Source organism: Rhinoraja longicauda, chromosome 35 (assembly GCF_053455715.1).
Source record: "Rhinoraja longicauda isolate Sanriku21f chromosome 35, sRhiLon1.1, whole genome shotgun sequence".
Lineage (NCBI taxonomy): Eukaryota > Metazoa > Chordata > Chondrichthyes > Rajiformes > Arhynchobatidae > Rhinoraja > Rhinoraja longicauda.
In genome coordinates, this window is record NC_135987.1 from 2,371,497 (window position 1) to 2,398,711 (window position 27,215).

Consider the following 27,215-nt stretch of genomic DNA (forward strand, 5'->3'; position numbering starts at 1 on the left):
TTATGTTACCATCTAAAACATTGTCAAGGTCACATTATTCCCCATGACCTTCAATCTTACAATGGCGAAGTAATTCATCCTATTTAGCTTGAATTTAGATGGGGATTTTGGCCAAGGGGTACAAGGGTTAAATATGGGTCATAGTATCGACCTATCCACACAATTATCAAAATACAGCATGTTCCTTAACAAGTCTGAACCTTGGCAAACATTTAAAGTGTTATGATTCTGGATGTTCCATCTGACCTGGCTGCACTGTGCAACATGCTGCCACCAAGCACAGACTGACTGATTCCTAAGTCTCTCAATTAAAGGGCAGCTATTTAAGACTGGACTAGAGCTCTTTTAAGGAAGTCTCATTCAATGGGCCAACAAAATAAGCATCCTCAATGAACAGATAGCCACAGGTATTAATGCATTTGAAGTTTCCCCAATGTCACTAGTGCCATGCTAGATTAATAGGCAGCAAATATGTAGTAGGAAATCTGCCGGCAGAGTTCTGGAACAGGCTTGGTTTCATACACAGTATTAACATTAATAACTTCTCTGTTGTTAAGAACAAAGGTCAGACTGCATTGGATTTAAACACCAACAGGCACATTCCAGAACACAGTAAATGTTGACATATGAATATAAATACAGAAAGAAACTGAATTAGTTAGTGCCAGTCATAGGGATAGACTTTTAAACTGTGGTTTTAGATTAAGGGACAGCATTGGCACTATGATACAATTATAGAACCATGCAGTCGAGGAACCGTCATTTGATTCATCAGTTCATAAGTTCATTAAACAAAGGATATTAAAATATCAAAATAGTATTCACTGTTTAAAAGGGATTTAGACACCACTTTAAAATGAACAATATTCAAAATGAGGCACAAAGTGCTGGAGTAACTCAGCAGTGTGTCTGGAGAAGATGGATAGGTGACATTTCAGGTCAGGACCATTCTTCAGACTGATCCACTGAAGCTGCCTCACCTGCAGTGTTACTCCAGCACTTCCATTGTAAACCAGCATCTGTAGTTCTTTGTTTCAATATTCAAAATGAATTGATAAGTAGGATGGGGCAGTTGCCTCATATATAGGACAGTACCAAGATTCCCAGCAGGCTGGAAAACTTTTGTGCTGGAACACAAATTTACAATTTGCACTAATGTGTGAAAAGATGCTTTCTTTGTAATATGTAATGCAGGCTTAGAGTATAGGCTAGTTACATTCTTGCAACATTTTGTTCCATTTGTAAAAAATTACATTTTCTGTTTCAAACTATGCTTACCGAATAAGACATTGGAATTTTTGTGTTCGCCACCAACTTGACCTTCCCCTCACTGGTCAGGTTAACATCAACAATTCGGTTGCCATTGTAACCGATCTCAAGTTTCTTGTAGGTCCAGAGGAAGTGATCTTCACCGTTTTCATCTGCTTCACCTACAATCCCTGCAAATACAAAGAGAAATGTAGCACACCCTGTTGTTTGGAAAGCATTTGCATTCCATTTGGAAATGGCCAATTTGTGACTATCTCCAAGTAAAGCATACTTTCCAAAAACAAATTCATATGCAAATACAATGCACGTGACTCAGTGAGGAAATGGATCAGCCTCATGACATCACCCCTATCGCAGGAGTGACCAAAACTGAACACAATACTCTAAACGTGTGGCCTCACCAATGTCCTACACAAATGTAGCATTATGTCCTTGCTTCCTGACTGATGAAGGCCAGTGTGCCAAAAGCCTTCACCACCATATCTAAATACGTCACTTTTGGGGCACTATATACCAGGTTCCTCTGCTCTCCAACATTCTTCAGGGCCCTACCATTCAAGGTTCTGCCCTGGTTTATCTGCCCAAAATGTAATTCCTCACACCTATCTGAATTACACTACATTAGCCATTCCTCACCCACTTGCTCAGTGACCAAACTCCTGCTGTAATTGATGCCTCAGTAGAGCAGGCAAAATAATAAAAGATCCATCCCACCCCGGCCACCGTCTGTTTGTTCATCTGCCCTCTGGTCGACGTTTCAGGTCGATCAAATCCCGAACAAACAGACTGAAGAACAGTTTTTACCCCAGGGCCATACGAGAACTGAACACTACCTTTGCACTAGGCAACACCGTTAAAAAATCTTGTACTTAATATAATTGTATTTAATTGTATTTATGTATTTATTTGTTTTTGCATTTATTGCATATATGTTTGTACGCACCGTCAGGATTGGCTATTTTTTAATTTCGTTGTACTCGTTGCAATGACAATAAATGAATATTATTATTATTATTATTATTATTATTATGACAACCTCTTTCAATATCTACGTTACTACCTATTTTAGTAGCATGTGCAAATTTACAAACAATGTCTTGTACATTCTCATCCAAATCATTGATGTGGATGCTTCCCTTCCCTAGTTAACTCTTCCCACCGGACTTGCCTGTTCTACCTCCTACATTTGAGTCAGCCTCTCCACCTGCCAGCCTGCCATTCTGAGTTCCAACCTCCCACCTCACTAGAATAAAACCTCTAAGTAGCACTAGCAAACATGCCTGCAAGGATATCTCTCTCTTTCCAGTCCAGAAGCAACTCAGGTGCCTTGTACAAGTCATTCCTGCACCAAAAGAAATTCCAAAGATCAAAAAAACTTGAAGTCCTCCCTCCTGCACCAGTCATCAGTCCTATCACCTTATTTCTATACTCACTAGCAAATAGCACCGAAAGAAATCTTGAGATTACAACACTAGATAACACTAGATTACAACACTAGAGTGTGATCCACTCCCAACATTTCCTTTGAGTCGGCGCGCTAGGCGGGAGTTGCCTGGCTTTTATCGCGATCTCCTTAAAGCCAGGAATCTGGTCACCTTCAGCCAGGGTGCTGCTCCTCAGGGGGAAGGGGGTGTTGTAACTGCGAGGGGGGCCGGTCCTCACCCTGTCATGGTGGGTGTCAAGGAGGTGTGCATGGAGCAATTCCGACCGAGCTCACCCCCGCTCCGTCGGAATTGCTCATTGGACCCACGGCCCAGGTCCCTTCCCGAGAACAGAGCCTGTTGTAGTGCCACTGATTTGACAGCTGGTCAGTCTGTTCTCCCTTGAATGCAGGAGGTTCAGAAGGCATAATTAAGGTATATAAAATGATGAGGGGTACAGATTAGGTTGGCTGAAGGAAACATTGCTCTATATCTGAAGGTAAAACTAGATAGTGCCCCCCCCCCCCCACAACAGTATCCAAAACAGTACAGCTGTTAAAGAGAGCAATAGCCACAGGGCATGTGCACTGCATGCCTGGTCTTGCTGGCAGTTACTCATCAGCATCTGTCTGAACTACATCGTATCTATGACACTTTCTGCCTCCTCTATGCACCTCGTGAATCCAACTGCAGCTCCAACTCATCTGAAAGCTTCAACTTATTGTAAAACTTTAACATTTTTAAAATAAATGTAACAATGTGCTTATAGGGAATAACATCCAACAGCACTGAGGTCCAGCCCTAAAGGCCCGAGTGTGCTGAATTATCAGTTTTACTCTACTCGATGGCCCCATAGCAGAAGCGTACACTTCGCGGGGCAGGAAACTGGAAGTGTCCTGAGCTCATTCTGCTACCACCACCATCTATTGTACAAGTGATGGCTCCCACTGATGGTCGCCGGAAGCTTGTGCCCTTTTCAAGACGGACAAAGACAGTGATGTAACATTTGAAACATAGATGGACATGAAAAAAGACTCTACTCGATGAGGGAAAATGCCAACATAAACAGTACACAGAAAGCTTGAATTTTATTTATATATATATCCAAATATTTTGTCATGCTCAAAGCAAATAGTTCCGATGATCCTACATCTCAAACCACTCCAATGTATTCCCCAGTTTCATCATGCTGCCAAGAAGCCAATCTTGTATGCGGCACTCATTGCCAGATCTGTTGAACCCATTAAAAATGAAGGCCTCCCAATATCTTTCCTAAGTTTATTGAGAAATCAATAACAACTATAATTAAAGAATTATTCAACACTTGTACTCTATTACTCTATTGATCAAACAAAGTCACAATGGCTTTGTGATGGGTGGTTCTGGCTTGGATCAGAAAGAAAATTATAAGGAGAAATTACACAAACTAGGAATCATTTCTCTAAAACAAGACACAAAGTGCTGGAGTAACTCAGTGAATCAGGAAGCATTCCTGGAGTATATGGACAGGTGACCTTTTGGATCATTGTGGGGGGGGGGGAGAAGGAAAGGAGTAGGAAATGGGAAAAAAAACAAACGTGTGAAAGAAGGATTGTGAAGAGGTGAATTAGGTGCGAGTCCAGGTGAGGCACAGGGGAGGTGGGAAGAAAGGGGGTTGTGGGGGGTTAGGGGTTGAGGGGGCGGGGTTAGAGGTTGCCTAACATTGGAGAATTCAATTTTATGCCATTGAGTTGTAAGCTACCCAAGTGGAATATGTGGTGCTGTTCCTTCAGTTTGTGTACGGCCTCACACTGGCAACGGAGGAGCCCAGGACAGAAAGGTCAGAATGGGAATGGGAGTAAAATAGTTAGCAACCGGGAGATCCAGAAGGCCTTAGCGCACTGAGCACATGTTCGGTGAAATGGTCGCCAAGTCTACTCTTGCTTTTGCCGATGTATAGGAGGCCACATCAAGAACACCAGTTGCAGTAGATGAGATTAGAGGAAGTGCATGTGAACCTTTGTCTCACCTATAAGGACTGTTGCAGTCCCTGGTTGATGGCGAGGGAGGAGGTCTGGGGACGAGTGTTACCTCTCCTGCGGTCACAGGAAAAGTAGCTGGGGAGGGAGTGGTTTGGGTGGGAAGGGATGTGAACCAGGGGATTGCGGAGCGAGCGGTCTCTGTGGAAAGTGGAAAGGGATGGAGATGGGAAGATGTGACAGGTGGTGGAATCACGTTAGAGGAAACGCTGGGGATGATATGTTGGATGATATTTGGAAACAGAGGCTGGTGGGGTGAAAGGCGAGGAGCGGGGGAACTCTATCCATGTTCTGTCTGTGGGGAGGGGAGTCGTTCGTCAATGTAGCAAAGAAAGAGTGGGGGATGGTACCAGTGTACGCCTGGAACAAAGACCGTTCAATGTGACCACCAAAAAGGCAGGCAAGGATGGGCCCATGTGAGTGCCCATGGTGAAACCTTTAACTTGGAGAAAGTGAGAGGAGTCAAAAGAGAGGTTGTTGAAAGTGAGGATAATTTCCGACAGGTGGAGGAGAGTTTCAGTAGAGGGAAATTGATTGGGAAATTAATTGAGTCTCTAGAAAGGCAATTAGCGGAGAGACCGCACAGAACATATATTTCTGTTGATTGGGGAATAAAAAATGAGATGTGGCCAAAAGCTTGAAGCCAGATGTTTTAAGATGTGGCTAGGAAACGCCCCTAAATGCACAGATGACAGAAATTTGGCATTCTCTTCTGCATACTCAAAATGGTGCTGGATTTTTTATTATTAAATCCAAGATTTTTTGTTTACGAAGGGATATGGGGAACGGTTAAGAAAAAAATGAAGTCAACTGTGGTTACTCAGAGCTAAATCAATGAGCGGTTAAGTCAGAAACTATTGATTCTGCACACAATGGGTACTGGAAATGTGGACCTCTTCGCCAAAGAACTCTGGTCAAGGAGCAAAATTGCTCACTCATTATTCCATTTATTGCATACTGTGTGGAAGTATGGGGAAACACCTACCGTTAAATCTTTATATTGCAAAAAAGAGCTATAGGAATTGTCAATAATGCTTGTTATAATGACCCAACCAACCCATTACTTATGAAATTATATGCCCTAAAATTTATGGACCTAATAAACTTTAATACTTTACAAATAATGTTTAGAGCGAAAGAAAGAACACTCCCTGACTGTATCCAAGGGTTGTTTTCAGTGAGGGAGAGCAAGTATCCACTCTGGGGAAATTATATATTTGAAAAAAAGAGGGTAAGAACAAATGTGAAAAATAGATGTGTGACTGTTAAAGGGGTGAATTTATGGCATAGTTGCAACAATGAATTAAAAGAGTGTAGTAATGTGTAAATTCAAGAAAAGTTTCAAAAATATTATATTTGAAAGATACGAAATATGTGATCAGCACTGAGAAATGACTGGCATGACAGAAATTATGGTTCTTGACTATATTTGTGTTTCTTTCTATGTTTTTTGTTTATCTGCTTCTGACTAATGATGTGTTTTTTAAAAATTATATTTTGTTAAGTAATAAGGGTAATAAGCTTTGGCTTCTGCCTACAACTTTTTTTTTCGGTCAGAAAATATTATATTGTTTTATTTTTGATACAATGATTTCGCACTATCTAACTTTCACAACTGTGTGGTCAACCTGTTGTATTGTATTGACCGGAAAATAAAATTTAAAAATGTAAAATAAAATTTTTAATTGCAAAACTCAGATCGCTATAGGGAAATCAATGGTGGTGTTAAGGTGTTATTCCACAATAAACTAATTTTATGTTACAGCAGACTTGAAAGTTGAATCCCCCATTTTTGTACTTTGGAAAACCATGATGGGAGGAGAACTCCCCCAAAATCTGCGAAAATAACAAACGTTTAACAAACCCTGTAAACATCCTTTTTGAAGGGTACTTACCCCAGATTGGCAGATCATCAATGTACATTTGGTACCAGTAGTGGTTCTTGATAGCATAAATAAAGGCATCGCGCTTTTGTTTATCCAAATCAATTTCACAGTAAGTATTTTGCATGACATCATCTAAAAAAAATAATGCATCTAATTTATCAATTGGTATTACAAACATTTTTTTTAAATGGAATAATCCATAAAATCAGTATATCCCATTCCATTGTGCCTTTGTCATTCTTAACACCGGGTCCTCAAGTTAAATTTTTTGTTATAAGTCTTGGGTCTTTCACAATCCCAGAAGTGACATAAATTTACCAAACAACCGGTAAATTAAGTAGTGGGAGGCATGGCGGCGCAGCGGTAGAGTTGCTGCCTTACAGCGCCAGAGACCCGGGTTCAATCCTATCTATGGGTGTTGTCTGTTTGGAGTTTGTACGTTCTCCCCGTGACCTGCGTGGGTTTTCTCCAGGATCTCTGGTATCCTCTCACACTCTAAAGACATACAGGTTTGTAGGTTAATTGGCTTGATAATAATTGAAAATTGTCCTTAGTGTGCATGGGATAGCGTTAGTGTGCAGGGATCACTGAGTGGTAAGCTGAAGGGCCTGTTTCCACGCTGCATCTCTAAACTAAACTGGAATCTTTTGCTTCTGGGAACTGAAAAGACTCATCCTGAAAAGTCTCAATCTATGTAACATCCTGTCTCAATATAAAACTTTTACATTGGAGAAGTACCAAAGAAATGAGCGTCTTGAATGGAGGAAACATGCCAAGGGGCTTCAACAAGTTAGATTATAGGTCTAAAACCTCAGAGAACACTGAAGATCTAGTGGAGGAATGGTCAAAAAGACTTACGCAACTTAAAATTGGGATAAGATGGGGAAATGGTCAGAATATACAGGAAATAAATTGTATGGTGTAGGGACTTAACAGCTCGTGTCTGCAAGTTCTGCTAGGAAGGAGGATGAGGTGTGGATGAAATTTGTCACATTCATGAACTGTGCAAGGAAATTCAAATGTTTAACAATGAAAAGTATAGCAATCTGAATTGATTTAGAATGGATAGGAAATCTGAAACTACAGTTGGCAGGAAAAAAAATCAATGATATAATGGAATAAATTCTTAGCAGTAGCATAGATCAATAGCTCTACCCCATTCCCTAGAAGTTAGAAGAATGAGCAGAAAGCTAATTGAACCTTACATAATCATGGGCCCAATAGATTATGCAGTCAGAAGGCTGTCTAAAGTAGTTGCAGCCCTCAAGACGTTGGGAGAGGAGGAGAGGCCACAACAAATGTCATGAGTATGCACTTTATATTGTGCACAGTGGTTATATTGTGCACAGTGCTATCAGAAACCCTATTTCAACATGAAATGGGAAGGGCTGGGAAAGGAACCTTATGCTGTACGCTTTATGGCTGCATTTGAAGATACTGCAAAAACGTTCTGGTTGTGCAGGGTCAGAGAAAGTGTCGCAGGTAGAATGACCAACCAATATGAAAACAATGGAGACGTTGGGAATGGATAATGGGCAGCTTTTGCAAACACTTCGGAGTGTGACAATGACATGGATCAAATTCAATGGGGGAGGGGGGAACGGAGAGACGTGAGCGGGAGGGGAGAGAGGGTGCTGCACCAATGCAGGAGAGGTTTGGGCCCAATGGGTCCACTTGGTCTAGTATTAACTGAGTTTGACATTTATCAAGTATCAAGAGTGCTTATTGTCATATGCACCGGATATAAACCGCAACAATGAAAATCTTACTAGCTGTAGTTACAGGCACCTTAGAGGCAACAATAAATTATCAATTATTTCAAGTAAATTAGACCATGGCAGCACATAAACCAAAGTCTGCAGTGGTTCGGTAGGTTTGTGCAAGGCGGCTTAAGAGCCTGACAGTTAATGGGAAGAGTGTCAGAAGACACTGCGGATGCTGGTTTAAACCGAAGATAGACAAAAGCTGGAGCACTCAGCAGGACAGGCAGCAACTCTGGAGAGAAGGAATGGGTAACGTTTCGGGTTGAGACCCTTCTTCAGACTGGACCCCAGCCTAGGCCAGGTCAGGTCATTCCTTCGCTCCAGATGATCGCTTAGATGTGGAGGGCCCAAACACCGCCGGCTGTGGGAGTCAAGATCGTCCCGTCAACGGAAGGCTCGAGGCCCCCGACCGCGGGAGAATTAAGGGAAAAGATTGAACTTTTTTTTCGCCTTCCATCACAGTGAGGAACGTGGAGGAGTCACTGTGGTGGATGTTCATGTTAAAATGCATTTTGTGTGTTCTGTTGCTTTTAATTGGTATGACTGTATGGCAAAACAAAATCCTCTTATGTTGCAAAACATACTTGGCTAATAAAGTATGATTATGATTATGATGATTATGATTAACAATGAGTACCAAGAATGCACCCTAATGATGCAACTGTATCTTTTCTTTGGTCAACTTATATGACTGCATTTGATGATCTTTGCAGCAGTGTATGAGATTTGCTAGAGATAATGTCTAGAAATAGGAAATAATGGGATACATTAAATAATTCCTCGATCAGTACTCGAGGAAGAAACGGAGGAACATAATTTTAAAACTAGTGAAAATCTACAGATGCTGGAAAGTTGAAAAACTATAAATGCTGTGAAATAGTGTCAGAGTCATACAGCGTGGAGACAGGCCCATCATGCCAACCTGCCCATCATGCCAACCTGCCCATGCCATCCAACATGCCCCATCTACACTAGTCCGACCTGCCCACGTTTGACCCATATCCCTCTAAACCTATCCCATCCATGTACCCGTCTAAATGTTTCTTAAACATTACAAAAGTACCTGACTCAACTACCTCCTCTGGCACCTCGTTCTATATACCCACAATTCCTTTGTGTAAAAAAGTTACCCCTCAAGTTCCTATTAAATCTTTCCCCCTCACCTTAAACCTATGTCCTCTGGTTCTCGACTCCATTACTCAGGGCAAGAGACTATGTGCGATTACTTCAATCTATTCCGCTCATGATTTTATACACCTCTTTAAGATCACCGCTCATCGTCTTGCGCTACAAGGCATTGAGCCCTGGCCTGCTCAACCTCTCCCTACAGCTCAGGCCCTTGAGTCCTGACAACATCCTCATAAATCTTCTCTGCACCCTTTCCAGCTCAATACACAGCAGGCCAAGCAGCCTCATTGGAAAGAAAATGAGTTACAATTTCAGGTCAAAGACCCTTCATCATAACTGAGAAAACAAGTTAGTCTACATAGTAAAGGAGATGGGAAAGGGCAATGGGTGAACAATGTCTGGGACAGGTGAAATAATGCAACAGTTAAGCAGCAGTTTAATATTTTAGGTCTACCATTGTACAGTGAGGAAGGGTTAACCGATAATCTAGTAGTTAAGTGACCAATGGACAACAACAATAGCTTTACATAAAGATTGAGAGTGACTTAATTCAAAGTGGAGTTTTAAATCTGAATAATCCAAAATATGGAGCCAGTAGAAGCCGGCTACAGCTGGCCGAGAAGATACATTAAAAATTATAACAGTGCACATTCAATTTGCCATCATTTAAATAATTGATGCATTAACAAGCAACATATATTCCTTTTGGGCAAAAATGAAATCAGAAAAGTGGGAGATTACTTGAAGTTAAAGACAACATTAGAGACAACGAACTGCAGATGCTGGGAATCTTGAGCAAAACACAAAGTTTTGGAGTCATTCAGTGTTTTGCTTATGAAAACATTGGATCGATTTGCTAAAAAAACCCCAGTAAGCTCAAGGATTGGAAAGATTTTAGAATTGAACAGAAGAGGACTAATGCATGACAAGGACATGGAATAAAAGGCCAAGTTAGCAAGCAAAAACAGTCAAGGTTTCTCCACATATAGAAAAAAGGAAATAATTAACTAAACTTTTCAGATGTCCCCTATAGACTGACACAGGAGGAACAATGAATAAAGAAACTTTGGAGGAAATAAACACAGCGACCCCCCCCCCCCCCCCGTGACATGGTGTCAAACTACATGTCCAGAGTGAATGAAGATTTCTTAAAAATATGCATTCATAAAAAAGTATTATTAGAAAGTATGATAGATTTCAGCAGCTGATAACCTGCTTTCTGGAGTTTTGAAGCTGACTGCTATGAATTCTATTCCATAGATTCTAGAACAGCTTCCATCGATGGAAAGTAGTAAATGCAACCACATCATTTAAGAAAGAGGGGATGGAAAACAGAACAAAAGAACAGCTTTACAGGAACATCACTGGACTCCACTATTAAGGAAGGTATAAAAGAGCACCGAGGAATAGCAAAATAAGAGTAATGGGCAGATTCAACATGGTTATCAGAGAGTAACAATGGGAATAACAGCTGAAAGGTGCACTGGAGTATCTTCAGAAGGCCTACACAGTAGTACAGCGGTAGAGTTGCTGCCTTACAGCTCCCGGGACCCAGGTTCGATCCTGACTACGGGTTTGTCTGTATGGAGTTTGTGCGTTCTCCCCATGATCTATGTGGGTTTTCTCCAGGTGCTCCAGTTTCCTCCCACATTCCGAAGACATACAGGTTTGTAGGCTGATTGGCTTGGTATAATTGTAAATTGTCCCTAACGTGTGTAGGATAGTGTTAGTGTGCAGGGATCGCTGGTCGGCACGAAAACTAAACAAAAACTAATTTAAAGCATGTGGCATTAAGAGTAATATACCAATGTGGATTAAAGGAGACAAAGCAGAGTCCCAAATTCAAGACAGGAGGCTGTGCCTGGTGGGGTGCTTCCGAGGTCAGTGTGAGTGCCTTGGCTGTTCATAAAGACGTAAATCAATAATTTACCTGAAGAAATAATCATGAGCAATATATCCAAATTGAGTATGAAAAAATAGCTGGCCGCTGTTGCCCGAGCTGTTAAAATGGCTACTCAGGAACTTGAAGCTGAATGCTCTTCAAGTGGAACGGTTGGCTTCTTGTGGCCACACACGTCCCGTTTTCAGGCTCAGATGCTTCTTCATTACTGTCATTCTATTGCACAACGAAGAATGGCACAGTGGCGCAGCTGATAAAGCTGCTGCCTCATAGCACGGGCACTCAGGTTCAATCCTGACCTCAGGTGCTGGCTATGTGAAGTTTGCACATTCTCCCTATAACCGTGTGGGTTTCCTCCCACATCCCAAAGGCATGTGTAGTTGTAGGTTAATTAGCCTGTAAAAGTCCTCCAAATGTGTCTGGGGTGGATGTGAAAGTCGGATAATGTAAAAATAGTTTGAACGGGTAATCAATGGACAATGCTGTATCTACAAAACTAAAATGGAACTAAAACACATGCCCCCGCCTTCCCCCCCCCCCCCCCAAATTCCAATAAATTCCAGCTTTGCCCATCTCTTTGCTGAGAGAAGTTCCCATGGGCCTGAGCCGAGTATTTCATTGGTGTTTCATTTCCCTTTGGTTCACCAACCAGCTGTACATTTTGTGTTGCTGGGTAGCAATCAGAATTGCAGTCTCCACATCCTTTGCAGGTTTCTTGGGCTGTTTTCAGCCTTGCCTGCAACCTCCAGGTCAAAGTTTTTATTCTGAAATAACTTGTGTTTAGTTTACTTGAAAGATACAGCATGGAAACAGGCCCTTCGGCCTACCCACCAGCGACCAGTGTACACTAGTTTTATAAGAAAATAACTGCAGATACTGGTACAAATCGATTTATTCACAAAATGCTGGAGTAACTCAGCAGGTCAGGCAGCATCTCGGGAGAGAAGGAATGGGTGACTTTTCGGGTCGAGACCCTTCTTCAACACTAGTTTCATCCTGCACACTGGGGACAATTTTACAGAAACCAATTAACCTATAAACCTGCATGTCTTTGGAATGTGGGAGGAGACCTGAGCACGCAGAGGAAACCCGCGCGGTCACAGGGAGAACGTGCAAACTCCACAGACAGCACCCATAGTCAGGATTGAACCCGGGTCTCTGGCGCTATAAGGCAGCAACTCACCTGGAGGGGAGTCCACTGACTCGGTGGGGGAGTGGGCCGCTGGAGGCACTGCAACAGCCTGGGGGTCAGCTATACTGGGCACCGCTCCAAGAGGCTGAGCGTAGGACCGCAGGCGGCCTGCAGCCGTGGTGGACACTGTGGCTATGCTTAGCCAGGCCAATCCTGCAACTCTGCCAGGACAACACACCATGGTCAGATCAAGATCCCTGCACTTACAACAACTGGGACTTGAAAATGGTGCCACACTGGCAACTCCTTATACTGTCTCAGTGTACTCCTGCTATACATGTGCCCTGTATCTCAGATGCTTATTTATTATGTATCTAAGTGCTTATGTATGGTGATATTTGTACTGAAGTGTATACTAAAATGAATTTCACTGTACCTCAGGTCGTGTGACAAATGAAGTACCATGCCATGCTGAGCCACTGTGCCACCCGTTAACATTTTCCATCAGGTACATGAATGATAACAAAGAAAGTGATAGAAATAAAATGTTCGTACCTTTATATTTGATATCAAGACCACTAAATTCCAGCTCTACTCCTTGAAGAGCTTCACCTAAAGTTTCATGGTAATGGTTAATAGTCTTTTTCTTCCCTGCACAAAAGGGTAGCGAAAAGTACTTGTATGTCTCTTGCCGGTTATGATAGGGTCCAACAGTATTCATCCACAAGACGACTTCTTCTTTATCTGCATACTGAAAACAAATGAGAACATTAAAATTACAAGCAGTTCAGTTGCAGCTAGGTTTCTGTAATTCAGCCAGCATGAGATAACAAAGTAAAGATTTTAAATAAAGCATCCTAAATCTTCTAAAGAACGGAATTCCCAAATAAACAGCAGGTTTTTTTTGTTAATCAGCAGAGGTGGCGGATATATAATCACTTTGAAGAACATCTACAGCTTGTGGGCAAAGTCATTTATATTCTAAACGTACACAAAGGGAAACTGCAAAATCAATACGGCAGGTGGTTAAAAGAAAGAAATACAGAAGGCCCTCCAAAAGGCCAGCACGGTGGCGCAGCAGTAGAGTTGCTGTCTTACAGCACCAGAGACCCGGGTTCGATCCTGATTATGGGTACTGTCTGTACGGAGTTTATACATTCTCCCCATGACCTGCGTGGGTTTTCTCCGGGTGTTCCGGTTTCTCCCGCATTCAATAGACAATAGGTGCAGGAGGAGGCCATTCGGCCCTTCGAGCCAGCACCGCCACCGCCATTCAATGTGATCATGGCATTCCAAAGACAAACAGGTTTGTAGGCTTCTGTAAAATTGTAAATTGTCCCTAATGTGTAGGATAGTGTTAGTATACGTATTGATCGCTGGTCAGCGCGGACTCGGTGGGCCGAAGAGCCCGTTTCCACGCTGTATCTCAGGTCGAAGAACATGACCTTAAGCGTTATGTTGATTTTCACTCCACCACTATTACTGTAAGCTTACTATAATTATTAGATTATGTAAAAACAAATGTTCTGTGATGCTTAAATCAATGAGTGTGAATTACTGAGCTAGATGTTTAACACTAAGCCTTAAGTTTCTGCTGCCTTTCTATTGCGCCTGGGATGCAGGTTGCTGAGTTGCTGACTCACAGCGCCAGAGACCCGAGTTCAATCCTGACTACGGGTGCTGTCTGTACGGAGTTTGTACATTCTCCCCATAACCTGCGTGGGTTTTCCCCTGGAGCTCCGGGTTTCCTCCCACACTCCAAAGATGTGCAGGTTTGTAGGATAATTGGCTTGGTAAAATTGTAAATTGTCCCTAGTGCGTGCAGCTTGGTGGTAGTTGCGGGAATCACAGGTTGGAACGGATTCGGTAGGCCGAAGGGCCTGTTTCCGTGCTGTATCTCTAAACAAACTAAATTATTATACACCCACCTGTATTCTAACCCATAAGCTTATTCAGGAGCAAGTGCCAACAACGTATTTAACATGGACTGTGCAACCCAATGTCTTGTTTGCCTCTCCTATGTCTAAATAAGCAGAAGTCCAAATGAAACCAGGGCCACTCAGGCTTGACACTCAACCAGAAGCAAAGCTGAAAATGTTAACGTGCAACAACTCCAGGCCTGAACCCCAACTCTTTGATGCACAACTCTTCACTCCCCAAGTTTGAAAAGCATCAGCAAAACCATAAATTACATATTTTGATGTACAAATGCTTTATTTCATTGTTCAGAGGGTCATAAGTTCATAATTTCTAGGAGCAGAATTAGATCATTTGGCCCATCGTCTACTCCGCCATTCATTCATGACTGATCTATCTTTCCCTCTCAACCACATTCTCCTGTCTTCTCCCCATAACCCCTGACACCCATATTAATCAAGAACCCATCAATCCCCACCTTTAAAATCTCCATTGACGGCCTCCACAGCCTTCTGCGGCAATTAATTCCACGGATTCACCACCCCCTGACTAATGAAATTCCTCATCTTTCTAAAGGTGCATCGTTTTATTCCGAGGCTCTGGCCTCTGGTCCTAGACTCTCCCAATAAACATCCTCTCCACATCCACTCTATCCAGCCCTCGCTCAACGATTCAGGCCCATGTGGTTCATTAAGGGAAATATCCTGCAGGATATAAAGAAAAATATAACAGAAAGCACAGCACTTATCGAATTAAAGTTTCAAATTCAATAGCTGCTTGAACAAGAGACCCCAAATCAGTCGTCAGCGAGTGCTTCCATAATAATCTTCAAACTACCTGCAAATCTGTTTTACACAGTTGCTCTGTTCTTCCCTTAACTCTTGGAATCTTTTTCTCACACTACGATTAGAACTGGGGGCGCACAGTGGCGCAGCAGTGGAGCTGCTGCCTTACAGTGCCAGAGACCCAGCTTTGATCCTGACGACAGGTACATTCTTCCCATAACCTGCATGGATTTTCTCCAGGATCTCTGGTTTCCTCCCCCATTCCAAAGACGTACAGGTCAAATGGCTTTGGTAAAAAATTGGAAGTCGTTCCCAGTGTGTTAGTGTGCGATAGTGTTAGTGTGCGGGGATTGCTGGTCGGCACGGACTCAGTGAGCCTGTTTCTGCGCTGTATCTCTAAACTAAACCAGAACCCAGATTTACGATTCCTCATTCAAGACACCCACCTGCGCTTTTAAATACTGCCTTACGAAGCAGGTATCCCATAAAAGTCTTCTTACCCTGCCAATCAACTGCCTATACACATGCTGGTTTAATTCAGCATTGTAGTTAAGAACCATTCTTCTGTCTTTCTCGACCATATCACTGACCTTAAATCAAACTGATGTCTCAAGTAGCTATTCAGAATACATCCGTTTCCACAACAAATGCTTTAAATCAGATGCCGGATCAACCTTTCAAACGCTAATGTATTGGACTAAAACGAGCCCAAATCTTTACAATCAAGGTTTGTGTTCCAATGTGTTCCATTTCCTTTTGGTCTTAAAATGTTTTTCACATCAAAGCAATACAACTCTAGTTACTTGGCTTTCAATCTACCAGGAATCTAAACTCCATTGCTAAAATTTTCAATTGCACTTAATTGCGAAAGTCTAAAGAAAGGTTAATATAAAATAACAGCTGCCCTCAGTGTTATAATGGCTGATCTGCTGCAGGTCTCATCTGCTCTGCGCCAGCTCCCCTAGCCCTCAATTACCTGGTCTTTCAGATATGTATCCATTGCCTCTTCAAACACCACCAATGATCCAGCATCCACAATATCCAGGGGCAGGATATTCCAGCGTTTCACCACCCTCTGTGAGATGTTATTGTGCAACTGAGTTTTAAATGACTATCTGCTAATTTTGTAACCGCATCCCCGCATTCAAGAATCTCCCATTTGTGGATATATCTCCACATTACCGTGTCATACCCTTTAGGAATCTTATACTCTGTACTCCAAAGAAATTAGATCTCATTTCTTTAGCCACTTGAGGCAACCTCTCATCACAGGAACAAGCCCAGTTATTCCTGTGCTATTGTAACAATACTTCTCTAATTTTAAATTCCAACTATCTTGCAATAAAGGGTAAGATGTAATTTGCCTTTCTAACCACCCAATGCACTGTATAACTTCTGAGTTAGTTCGTTTAATTGATTCTCACGTGTACCGAGGTACAGTGAAAAGCTTTTTCTTGCGTGCCATCCAGTCAGTGGATAGGCTAGAAAACGATTACTTTCAAGCCGTTCAGTGTGCAGGGTCTCCAATGAGGTAGATGGTAGCTCAGGACTGCTCTCTAGTTGTTGATAGGATGGTTCAATTGCCCGATGACAGTTGATAACAAACTGCCCTTGAATCTGGGGGTATGGGTTCTGTGATTTGTGCACAAGAAAAGTTAGGTCCTCTGTACTTCGCCCATCTGCAATCCCTTTCCTTCAGATTGTTGGCAAGGATACTCGACAGGGGAGACCGAAGTCAGGAAGAGCCGTAGTGGTCAGTGACTCCATCGTCCGAGGGGCGGACAGAAGATTCTGTGGCAGCAGGAGGGACTTGAGGATGGTCTGTTGCCTCCCTGGTGCCAGGGTTCAACACATCACGGACCGGCTTCAGAAAATCCTAGTGAGGGAAGGCGATCAACCTGAAGTCGTTGTGCATGTGGGCACGAATGACGTCGGGCGGAAGAGGAAGGAGGTGCTACAGCGGGAGTTTAGAGAGTTGGGAAAAACACTGAGAAGTAGGACGTCGAAGGTGGTTATCTCTGGACTGCTACCGGTACCTCGTGCTGGTGAGGCCAGGAACAGAGAGATAGAGGGTATGAATTTATGGCTGAGGGGCTGGTGCAGGGAGCAGGGATTTAGATTTCTGGACCACTGGGATCTCTTCTGGGCTAGGGGTGACTTGTACAAAAGGGACGGGTTACATCTTAACAGCAGGGGGACAAACATTCTGGCAGGCAAGTTTGCTAGTGTGACACCTGTGGCTTTAAACTAAGAAGTGGGGGGGAGGGGTTAACAAATTGTGAATATGAAGATGAGGTAAAAAAAGGGAATACAGGAGATATTGCAAAAGACTCTCGGAAGAATGGGAACAGAAGTTCTAGAGGGGAAAAGATATTAAGGGCAGGGCCAATTGTGACCGATGTGAGAGGGGAGGTAAATACAGAAGTTAAAGTGTTGTACTTAAATGCGCGTAGTATAAAAAATAAAGTGGATGAGCTTGAGGCTCAGTTAGTCATGGGCAAGTATGATGTTGTAGGGATCACTGAGACATGGCTACAAGAGGACCAGGGCTGGGAACTGAATATTCAGGGGTACACAACGTATAGAAAAGACGGACAGGTGGGCAGAGGGGGTGGGGTTGCTCTGATGGTAAGGAATGATATTCATTCCCTTGCAAGGGGTGACATAGAATCAGGAGATGTTGAATCAGTATGGATAGAAATGAGAAATTGTAAGGGTAAAAAGACCCTAATGGGAGTTATCTATAGGCCCCCAAACAGTAGCCTCGACATAGGGTGCAAGTTGAATCAGGAGATAAAATTGGCGTGTCAAAAATGTAATGCTACGGTGGTTATGGGAGATTTCAACATGCAGGTAGACTGGGAAAATCAGGTTGGAAATGGACCCCAGGAAAGAGAGTTTGTAGAGTGCCTTCGAGATGGATTCTTAGAACAGCTGGTACTGGAGCCTACCAGGGAGAAGGCAATTCTGGATTTAGTGTTGTGTAATGATCCTGATCTGATAAGGGGACTAGAGGTAAAAGAGCCATTAGGAGGCAGTGATCACAACATGATAAGTTTTACTCTGCAAATGGAAAGGCAGAAGGGAAAATCGGAAGTGTCAGTATTACAGTATAGCAAAGGGGATTACAGAGGCATGAGGCAGGAGCTGGCCAAAATTGACTGGAAGGAGGCCCTAGCAGGGAAGACGGTAGAACAGCAATGGCAGGTATTCCTGGGAATAATGCAGAGGTTGCAGGATCAATTTATTCCAAAGAGGTGGAAAGACTCTAAGGGGAGTAAGAGACACCTGTGGCTGACAAGGGAAGTCAGGGACAGCATAAAAATTAAGGAGAGGAAGTATAACATAGCAAAGAAGAGTGGGAAGACAGAGGATTGGGACTCTTTTAAAGAGCAACAAAAGTTAACTAAAAAGGCAATACGGGGAGAAAAGATGAGGTACGAGGGTAAACTAGCCAATAATATAAAGGAGGATAGCAAAAGTTTTTTTAGGTACGTGAAGAGGAAAAAAATAGTCAAGGCAAATGTGGGTCCCTTGAAGACAGAAGCAGGGGAATTTATTATGGGGAACAAAGAAATGGCAGACGAGTTAAACCGTTACTTTGGATCTGTCTTCACTGAGGAAGATACACACAATCTCCCAAATGTTCTAGGGGCCGGAGAACCTAGGGTGATGGAGGAACTGAAGGAAATCCACATTAGGCAGGAAATGGTTTTGGGTAGACTGATGGGACTGAAGGCTGATAAATCCCCAGGGCCTGATGGTCTGCATCCCAGGGTACTTAAGGAGGTGGCTCTAGAAATAGTGGAAGCATTGGAGATCATTTTTCAATGTTCCTGTGGATTGGAGGATAGCAAATGTTATCCCACTTTTTAAGAAAGGAGGGAGAGAGAAAACGGGTAATTATAGACCAGTTAGTCTGACATCAGTGGTGGGGAAGATGCTGGAGTCAATTATAAAAGACAAAATTGCTGAGCATTTGGATAGCAGTAACAGGATCATTCCGAGTCAGCATGGATTTACGAAGGGGAAATCATGCTTGACAAATCTACTGGAATTTTTTGAGGATGTAACTAGGAAAATTGACAGGGGAGAGTCAGTGGATGTGGTGTACCTCGACTTTCAGAAAGCCTTCGACAAGGTCCCACATAGGAGATTAGTGGGCAAAATTAGGGCACATGGTATTGGGGGTAGGGTACTGACATGGATAGAAAATTGGTTGACAGACAGAAAGCAAAGAGTGGGGATAAATGGGTCCCTTTTGGAATGGCAGGCAGTGACCAGTGGGGTACCGCAAGGTTCGGTGCTGGGACCCCAGCTATTTACGATATACATTAATGACTTAGACGAAGGGATTAAAAGTACCATTAGCAAATTTGCAGATGATACTAAGCTGGGGGGTAGTGTGAATTGTGAGGAAGATGCAATAAGGCTGCAGGGTGACTTGGACAGGTTGTGTGAGTGGGCGGATACATGGCAGATGCAGTTTAATGTAGATAAGTGTGAGGTTATTCACTTTGGAAGTAAGAATAGAAAGGCAGATTATTATCTGAATGGTGTCAAGTTAGGAGGAGGGGGAGTTCAACGAGATCTGGGTGTCCTAGTGCATCAGTCAATGAAAGGAAGCATGCAGGTACAGCAGGCAATGAAGAAAGCCAATGGAATGTTGGCCTTCATAACAAGAGGAGTTGAGTATAGGAGCAAAGAGGTCCTTCTACAGTTGTACCGGGCCTTGGTGAGACCGCACCTGGAGTACTGTGTGCAGTTTTGGTCTCCAAATTTGAGGAAGGATATTCTTGCTATGGAGGGCGTGCAGCGTAGGTTCACTAGGTTAATTCCCGGAATGGCGGGACTGTCGTATGTTGAAAGGCTGGAGCGATTGGGCTTGTATACACTGGAATTTAGAAGGATGAGGGGGGATCTTATTGAAACATATAAGATAATTAGGGGATTGGACACATTAGAGGCAGGAAACATGTTCCCAATGTTGGGGGAGTCCAGAACAAGGGGCCACAGTTTAAGAATAAGGGGTAGGCCATTTAGAACGGAGATGAGGAAGAACTTTTTCAGTCAGAGAGTGGTGAAGGTGTGGAATTCTCTGCCTCAGAAGGCAGTGGAGGCCAGTTCGTTGGATGCTTTCAAGAGAGAGCTGGATAGAGCTCTTAAGGATAGCGGAGTGAGGGGGTATGGGGAGAAGGCAGGAACTGGGTACTGATTGAGAGTGATCAGCCATGATCGCATTGAATGGCAGTGCTGGCTCGAAGGGCTGAATGGCCTACTCCTGCACCTATTGTCTATTGTCTATTCCTCTCATCAAAATGCATAATCTCCACCTTAAATTCCCTTTACATGTTTTTGTTCACTGACTCAATATCCATTTGCAGGATCTTAATATCCTCATCACAACATGTCCTCCCACCTATTTTCCTCGCATCAGCAAACATAGATACCTGACATTCTGCTACTCCCCTGTCATTAAAGAATAAGGGGTATGCCATTTAAAACAGAGATGATCAGCCATGATCAGTGAATGGCAGTGCTGGCTCGAAGGGCCGAATGGCCTACTCCTGCACCGATTGCCTATTAACATAAATTATAAGTAATTGGAAACCAAAAACTAATTCTAGTTATATCATTTCTGGCTGAGCAAGAGCTGTTTATCCAGCCCTGTCTTGTACGCAATCGCTAATCTTCAATCCATGCTAACACTTCCCATAATACCATGTGTATTACTATGTACCAGGTACATCTTGCGCAACAGCCTTCAGGCATCTTTTCAAATGCCTTCTGAAAATCCAAATAGACAGATTGCCTGTATTGATTTTGCTTGTTACATTCTCAAACATATGCATCAAATTTGTCAAATAGGATTTACCTTTCATAAATCCATGCTAATTTGGTTGATTGCATTAAGCTATTTCTTCCTTGATTATAGACTCCACCACCTCATCAACAACAGATGTTAACCTAACAGGCCTATGTTACACACTTTTTGTCTTCTTTGCTTCTTAGACACACAATCAAGTCACATTTGTGGTTTTCCTGTCAACTCCGAGTTCTGAATAACATCTACCAAAGGCTCTATCATCTCCTCAGCTGCTTTCATAGAGCTTGCAGGGTGGAAACAGACCCTTCGGCCCAACTTGCCCATGTCCCTTCCACATTACTCCCACCTGCCTGCGTTTGGCCCATATCCATCTAAACCTGTCCTATCCATGTACCTGTCTAAATGTTTCTTAAATGTTGCAATAGTACCTGACTCAACTACCTCCTCCAGCAGCTCGTTCCATACGCCCACCACACTAAAAAAGTTTCCTCTTAGATTCCTATTAAACCTTTCCCCCTGACCTTAAACCTATGTCTTTTGGTCCTCGATTCCCCTACTCTGGGCAAGAGACTGTGCGTCTACCCGATCTATTCCTCTCATGATTTTGTACACCTAACTTCCTTTCCTTCTTTGCGAAGTTTGCAGTGTCCTCTGGCACGAAAATATTAATTCCCTAGTTTTTCGATAATTCCCCAGTCTATCTCTCTGGAGAACTTACTGCAAATATAAACAAAAGCATAAACAGTAGAGTGAATCTTGCCACTGAGTGATGAGTGGAATAGTCTATGGACTGGTTTGGATATTTGGTTCTGACAAATGTTTTAAATTATATGTACCTGTTTTCTTTTCCACTTAAAAATCATTTTTGTTTCTCTGCTTTCTCCATGCAATGTTTCCAATGCCTCTTTTCTTTACCGGAAATGGTTTAATGTTTTTATCAGGTTATATCTTATTTCCACCCCCCCTCCTCATCTCTAAAAATGCACAGACTGATTTGCAACTTCACATTATCTGCCATGTCGCAAGATGATTGGGAAATTAGCCTCTCCTCCACGTGGCAGTTGGCATGTATCTGAAAATTGCTTTGTTTTAAAAATAGATTAAAACTAGAGGTGGGAGGGGGAAGCAAATGTTCCATGGAATATACAGTTACTTAAATTTCTCCTAGTCATTAAATTTACAATCAACAGCAACAAAGTAACACAGAACTAGCTATTTAAAATAATGTACTGGTAATCTGTTAAAATGCAAGGAGGAATGGTACTTCAATTAATATCTGTAAAGTAAAGCAGCATAACTGTGAAGAATGAATAGATATTCCAATGTTTTGGACATTTTCAACACCATTTGCACTCTGATGGTGAGATTCCACCTGCTCTAGGCGTGCAAGTGCTACTTCACAAACACTCCCTCTGTAAGAGCACACAAATTAACATTAGCTTTGGATCTCAAGTCCGTCATGTGTAAACATTAAAAAATAAACTAGTGGGTAAACTACTTGAATTATAGTGGCATTCCACAAATAATATAATCAGAAATCTATTTTTCGAGGTCTGGGCAACTATTTGGGCGGCACGGTAGCGCAGCGGTAGAGTTGCTGCTTTACAGCGAATGCAGCGCCGGAGACTCAGGTTCGATCCTGACTACGGGTGCTGCACTGTAAGGAGTTTGTACGTTCTCCCCGTGACCTGCGTGGGTTTTCTCCGAGATCTTCGGTTTCCTCCCACACTCCAAAGACGTACAGGTATGTAGGTTAATTGGCTGGGTAAATGTAAAAATTGTCCCTAATGGGTGTAGGATAGTGTTAATGTGCGGGGATCGCTGGGCGGCACGGACTTGGTGGGCCGAAAAGGCCTGTTTCCGGCTGTATACATATGATATGATATGATATGATATTTTTCCTTTTACCCATTATCCTATGGAATGTGGGATCACCATTAATATTGGCATTTAATGACTGCCTTAATTTCCCTTTAGAAGGCAGTGTACTAAAACTCTACCAATCCAGCGCGATTGGGATTTTGGTGGGACCACTCAGGCAGATTTCTTGGACTAATCAATATTACATAATGGTACTGCCAATGGTACTTCATTTGACACATGTACAAATGTACAATGAAATTCATTTTTGTCCTACTTAATACTTCAGGATACTATTATATATTTTTAAGATGTGTAGGAAGGAACTGCAGATGCTGGTTTACACCAAAGATAGACACAAAATGCTGGCGTAATTCAGCAGGTCAGGCAGCTTCTCTGGAGGGATGAAATGGGTGACATTTCGGGTCTTGTTGCATTTGCATATCTTTCATTCATTTGTCCTACATACCTTCTCTATCTCACATTTCCATCTCCCTAGACTCTCAGTCTGAAAAAGGGTCTCCGCCCGAAACATCATCCAGAGATGCTGCCTGTCCCGCTGAGTTACTCCTGCATTTTGTGTCTATCTTTATTTTTAAGATGCTACACAATAGATTTTCCAGGGAAGCATGTATGTTTCAAGGGAGGACAGGAATTAGGGGCACTGGCAAGCTTAAAGCAAGGGAGGGGCAGTGAACCTGGCAAGTCAGGTGCTGAAACACGAGGATTTTTGAAAAATTGGATGGCAAAACATTACAGAGGTGGACTGCTTGCTAACCTGTGGAAGTGCTTACGGCAAATGCAATGGTGTTGGGTGGAGCATCCAGCAGAGAAATTGTGAGATTTCTAAGTCAGGATATTGTTTGGCTTGGAGAGGGTGGCAATAATAATTCCAGGGTAGACACAAAAAGCTGGAGTAACTCAGTGGGTCAGGCAACATCTCGGAAGAGAAAGAATAGGTGACATTTCGGGTCGAGACCTTTCTTCAGAAGGGTCTGGACCCGAAACATCGCCCATTCTTTCTCTCCCGAGATGCTTCCTGACCCGCTGAGTAACTCCAGCTTTTTGTGTCTACCTTCGATTTAAACCAGCATCTGCAGTTTTTTCCTATAATAATTCCAGGCAATTGGTGACTTTGTCCTCCAATCTAATGGGAGTTTGGCAAATGCTATTAAAACAACCGTGGTAAATATTGCATAGCATCTTGTAGCTTCAGCTACAGGTTAACAGTATGAATGGTCAGTCATAGAAACCTATCAAAGTGGCAGCTTTTCATTGGAATGCATCATGCTTCTTGATTGGAAAGCAAAAACCTGCAGGTCATGGATAACTGCAATGAAAACAGAAATTGCTGGAAATACAGGACAGGTAGCATCTGTGGAGAGAGAAATGGAGTTAACATTTCAGACCATTCAATCAGAGCGGTAGAATGCAAGGTTTTGCAGGGGTAGGGCAATAACCTGATCGACTGAAACATTAACTCTGCTTCTCATTCCGCAGATTCTGCCTGAAGAGCCTTTTCAACATTTTTCTCTTTTATTTCAAGCCACTATTTTGTTGAAGCTTCCATCATTTAGATGGCTTCATACAACCCCAGGCAAAGCAGCCTGCCTGATGCTGACACAACTTCTGGGTGCAGAAGATATTCACCAGAATGCTGCCTGGATTAGCGGGTATTACCTACAGGTGGAGGCTGGACAAACAGAGATTGCATTCTCTGGAACGCCACAGGTTGAGGGGAAACCTCTTAGAAGTTTATAAATGAGAGGAATAGTTAGGGTAGACAGTCAGAACCTTTTTTCCGAGGGCAAAAATGTCAGTCCAGAGGGCATATCTATAAGGTGGGAGGGAAAACTTTGAAAGGACATGTGCAGAGCAAGTTCTTACTCAGAAAATGGTGGGTAAATTCTTACCATTGACACACTGCAGGGTGCTGTAGAGGCAGATACGACAGTGGTATTTAAGAGCCTTTCAGATAAGCAGATGGATATGCAGGGAATGGAGGGATATGGATCACGTGCAGGCAGAGATTAGTTTAACTTGGCATCAAGTTCAGCATGGACATTGTGGGCTAAGGGCTTTGTGCCTGTGTTGTACTGTGCTATGTTTTATTCCCAGACTTCCAGTAAGAGCTGTGCTGTTTACCTCAATCCCACCAATTATAGTTTCAATGCTCTCCTGTCCTCATTCATCACCCTCCATCAAAACTTCCTCCAGAAAGCAGTTGATTAACAAACCTCAATTACCCTCACTGCCAGCTCACCACTATTTGCATGATTCGGTCTCAGATATACAACACTTTTTTTTCCTTTGTTCTCTCAACCCTTTCCTTCCTCTAAACTTAAACATGCTCACTTTCTAATTGGTTCTGAGAAAAGATCAGCAATCTCAAACTTTTTAAACGGCTTTTTTCTCCACATATATTGTCTGACCTGCTGAGTATTTCCAGCGACTTTAGTTTCTCCATTTGATTGAAATTTGACTCAACATTCTGTCTCTCCATCAACATGGACACTGACAACAGTCCCCAAGAGAACAGTTTTGGGATTCACTCTGGTTATTTCTATTGTCCAGATAAATCTGATTTGACCCGAGACTTGTAATAGATTCCTCCTAGTCTTCTTTTACATCTTTTAGTTTCATTTAAAAAAAAAATTTTTTTTAAAGTACAGCGCGGAAACAGGCCCTTTGGTCCATGGAGTCCGCATCGACCAGCGATCCACGCACACTTACACTATCCTACACACACTAGGGACAATTTACAATTATACCAAAGCCAATTAACCTACAAACCTGCACGTCTTTGGAGTGTGAGAGGAAAACGGAGCATCCAGAGAAAACCCACGCAGGTCACGGGCAGAACGTGCATACTCCGTACAGACAGCACCCATAGTCAGGATCGTACCCAGGACTCTGGCGTGATAAAGGCAGCAACTCTACCGCTGCGCCACCTGTACTATTCCAACTCACATTCTTGGTCATAGTTAGTTCTACCCTTTAAAGCTTCTACTTCAGCTTCTGAATTCCATTTGCCTCCCCCACAAGCTCAGGGAATAATACAGGCTGTCCTGCTCAGCAATGCCATCAAAGTAACATTCTCAGCGGGTCAGGCAGCATCCGGGGGGGGGGGGATTCTTCTTTTGACTGACAGTACAATTACAATTCTTATTTTCATGTACTTCCATTAAAACATAATCAACCCACCCAACCCACTTCTGATCCCCAGTCCTCCAGCTATCTGAGACGACGGGACTCCAGTTCTCGCTGTCTGATCATACCAAATTTAAAACAATCCCTACCTGGTGGCTGTGTGTTTAACTGCCTGCAACTCAAGGCCTGGAATTTATTTTTTTAAATTAAACATCTGTCTTTGAGGTAGTCCTTAAATTTAACTCAATAAGGACCAATGATCCAAGATGGCGCCCATGCGAGACAACTCTGTGCTGGTCACAGAGGTGGATCTATAATCACGCATTACAATTGCCCCACTCTTAAATCCCTACTCCAACAGCAGCATTTCTTGCCCTTGGACTATCTTGAATCAGACTTTGCTGGACTTTACCTTGCACTAAACTTTATTCATTATCATGTATCTGTGGATGGCTCGACTGTAATCATAGAGTCATGGAGAGCAATAGAGTGATACTCCACCTATTCATATATAAAGCCCTAAATGGACATTCCCCCCCCCCACATCAAAAATCTTCTAACCCACCTCTCTAACTCCAGGTCCCTCAGGTCGGCCGACTTGGGGCTACTCACTATCCCGCGGTCTAGGCTTAAGCTCAGGGGTGACCGCGCTTTTGCGGTTGCAGCTCCTAGACTGTGGAACAGCATCCCTCTCCCCATCAGAACTGCCCCCTCCATCGACTCCTTTAAGTCCAGGCTCAAAACCTATTTTTACTCCCAAGCGTTTGAGGCTCATTGAGGAGGCGCTGTGAACTGTTTTGTATGTGCTGTTATGTTTGTGTGCTACTGTATGTTTCATTTTTTCCTTAGTACCTAATCAGATGTACAGCACTTTGGTCAACGTGGGTTGTTTTTAAATGTGCTATACAAATAAAATTGACTTGACTTGATACAGTGTGAAAACAGGCCCTTTGGCCCAACTCGTCCACACCGGCCAACAATGTCCCAGCTACACTAGTCCCACTTGCCAGCGCTTGGACAATATGCCTCCAAACCTGTCCTATCCATGTACCTGTCTATTTGTTTCTTAAACAATGGGATAGTCCCAGCCTCAACTATCTCCTCTGGCAGCTTGTTCCATACACCCACCAGCCTTTGTGTGAAAAGGTGACCCCCTCGG

At 42.9% G+C, this 27,215-nt stretch overlaps 1 protein-coding gene across 1 annotated transcript in view; it reads right to left on the reverse strand.

The window, feature by feature from the left end:
- The window catches only part of tm9sf3 (transmembrane 9 superfamily member 3), a 68,501-nt gene that overhangs the window by 34,944 nt on the left and 6,342 nt on the right, over window positions 1–27,215 (reverse strand). The window contains exons 2-4 of the mRNA XM_078428279.1: window positions 13,073–13,268; window positions 6,604–6,726; window positions 1,279–1,439 (exon numbers count right to left, since the gene is read on the reverse strand). Of these exons, the coding sequence (XP_078284405.1) occupies window positions 1,279–1,439; window positions 6,604–6,726; window positions 13,073–13,268 (480 nt within the window). The remainder of the gene's footprint in view (window positions 1–1,278; window positions 1,440–6,603; window positions 6,727–13,072; window positions 13,269–27,215) is intronic.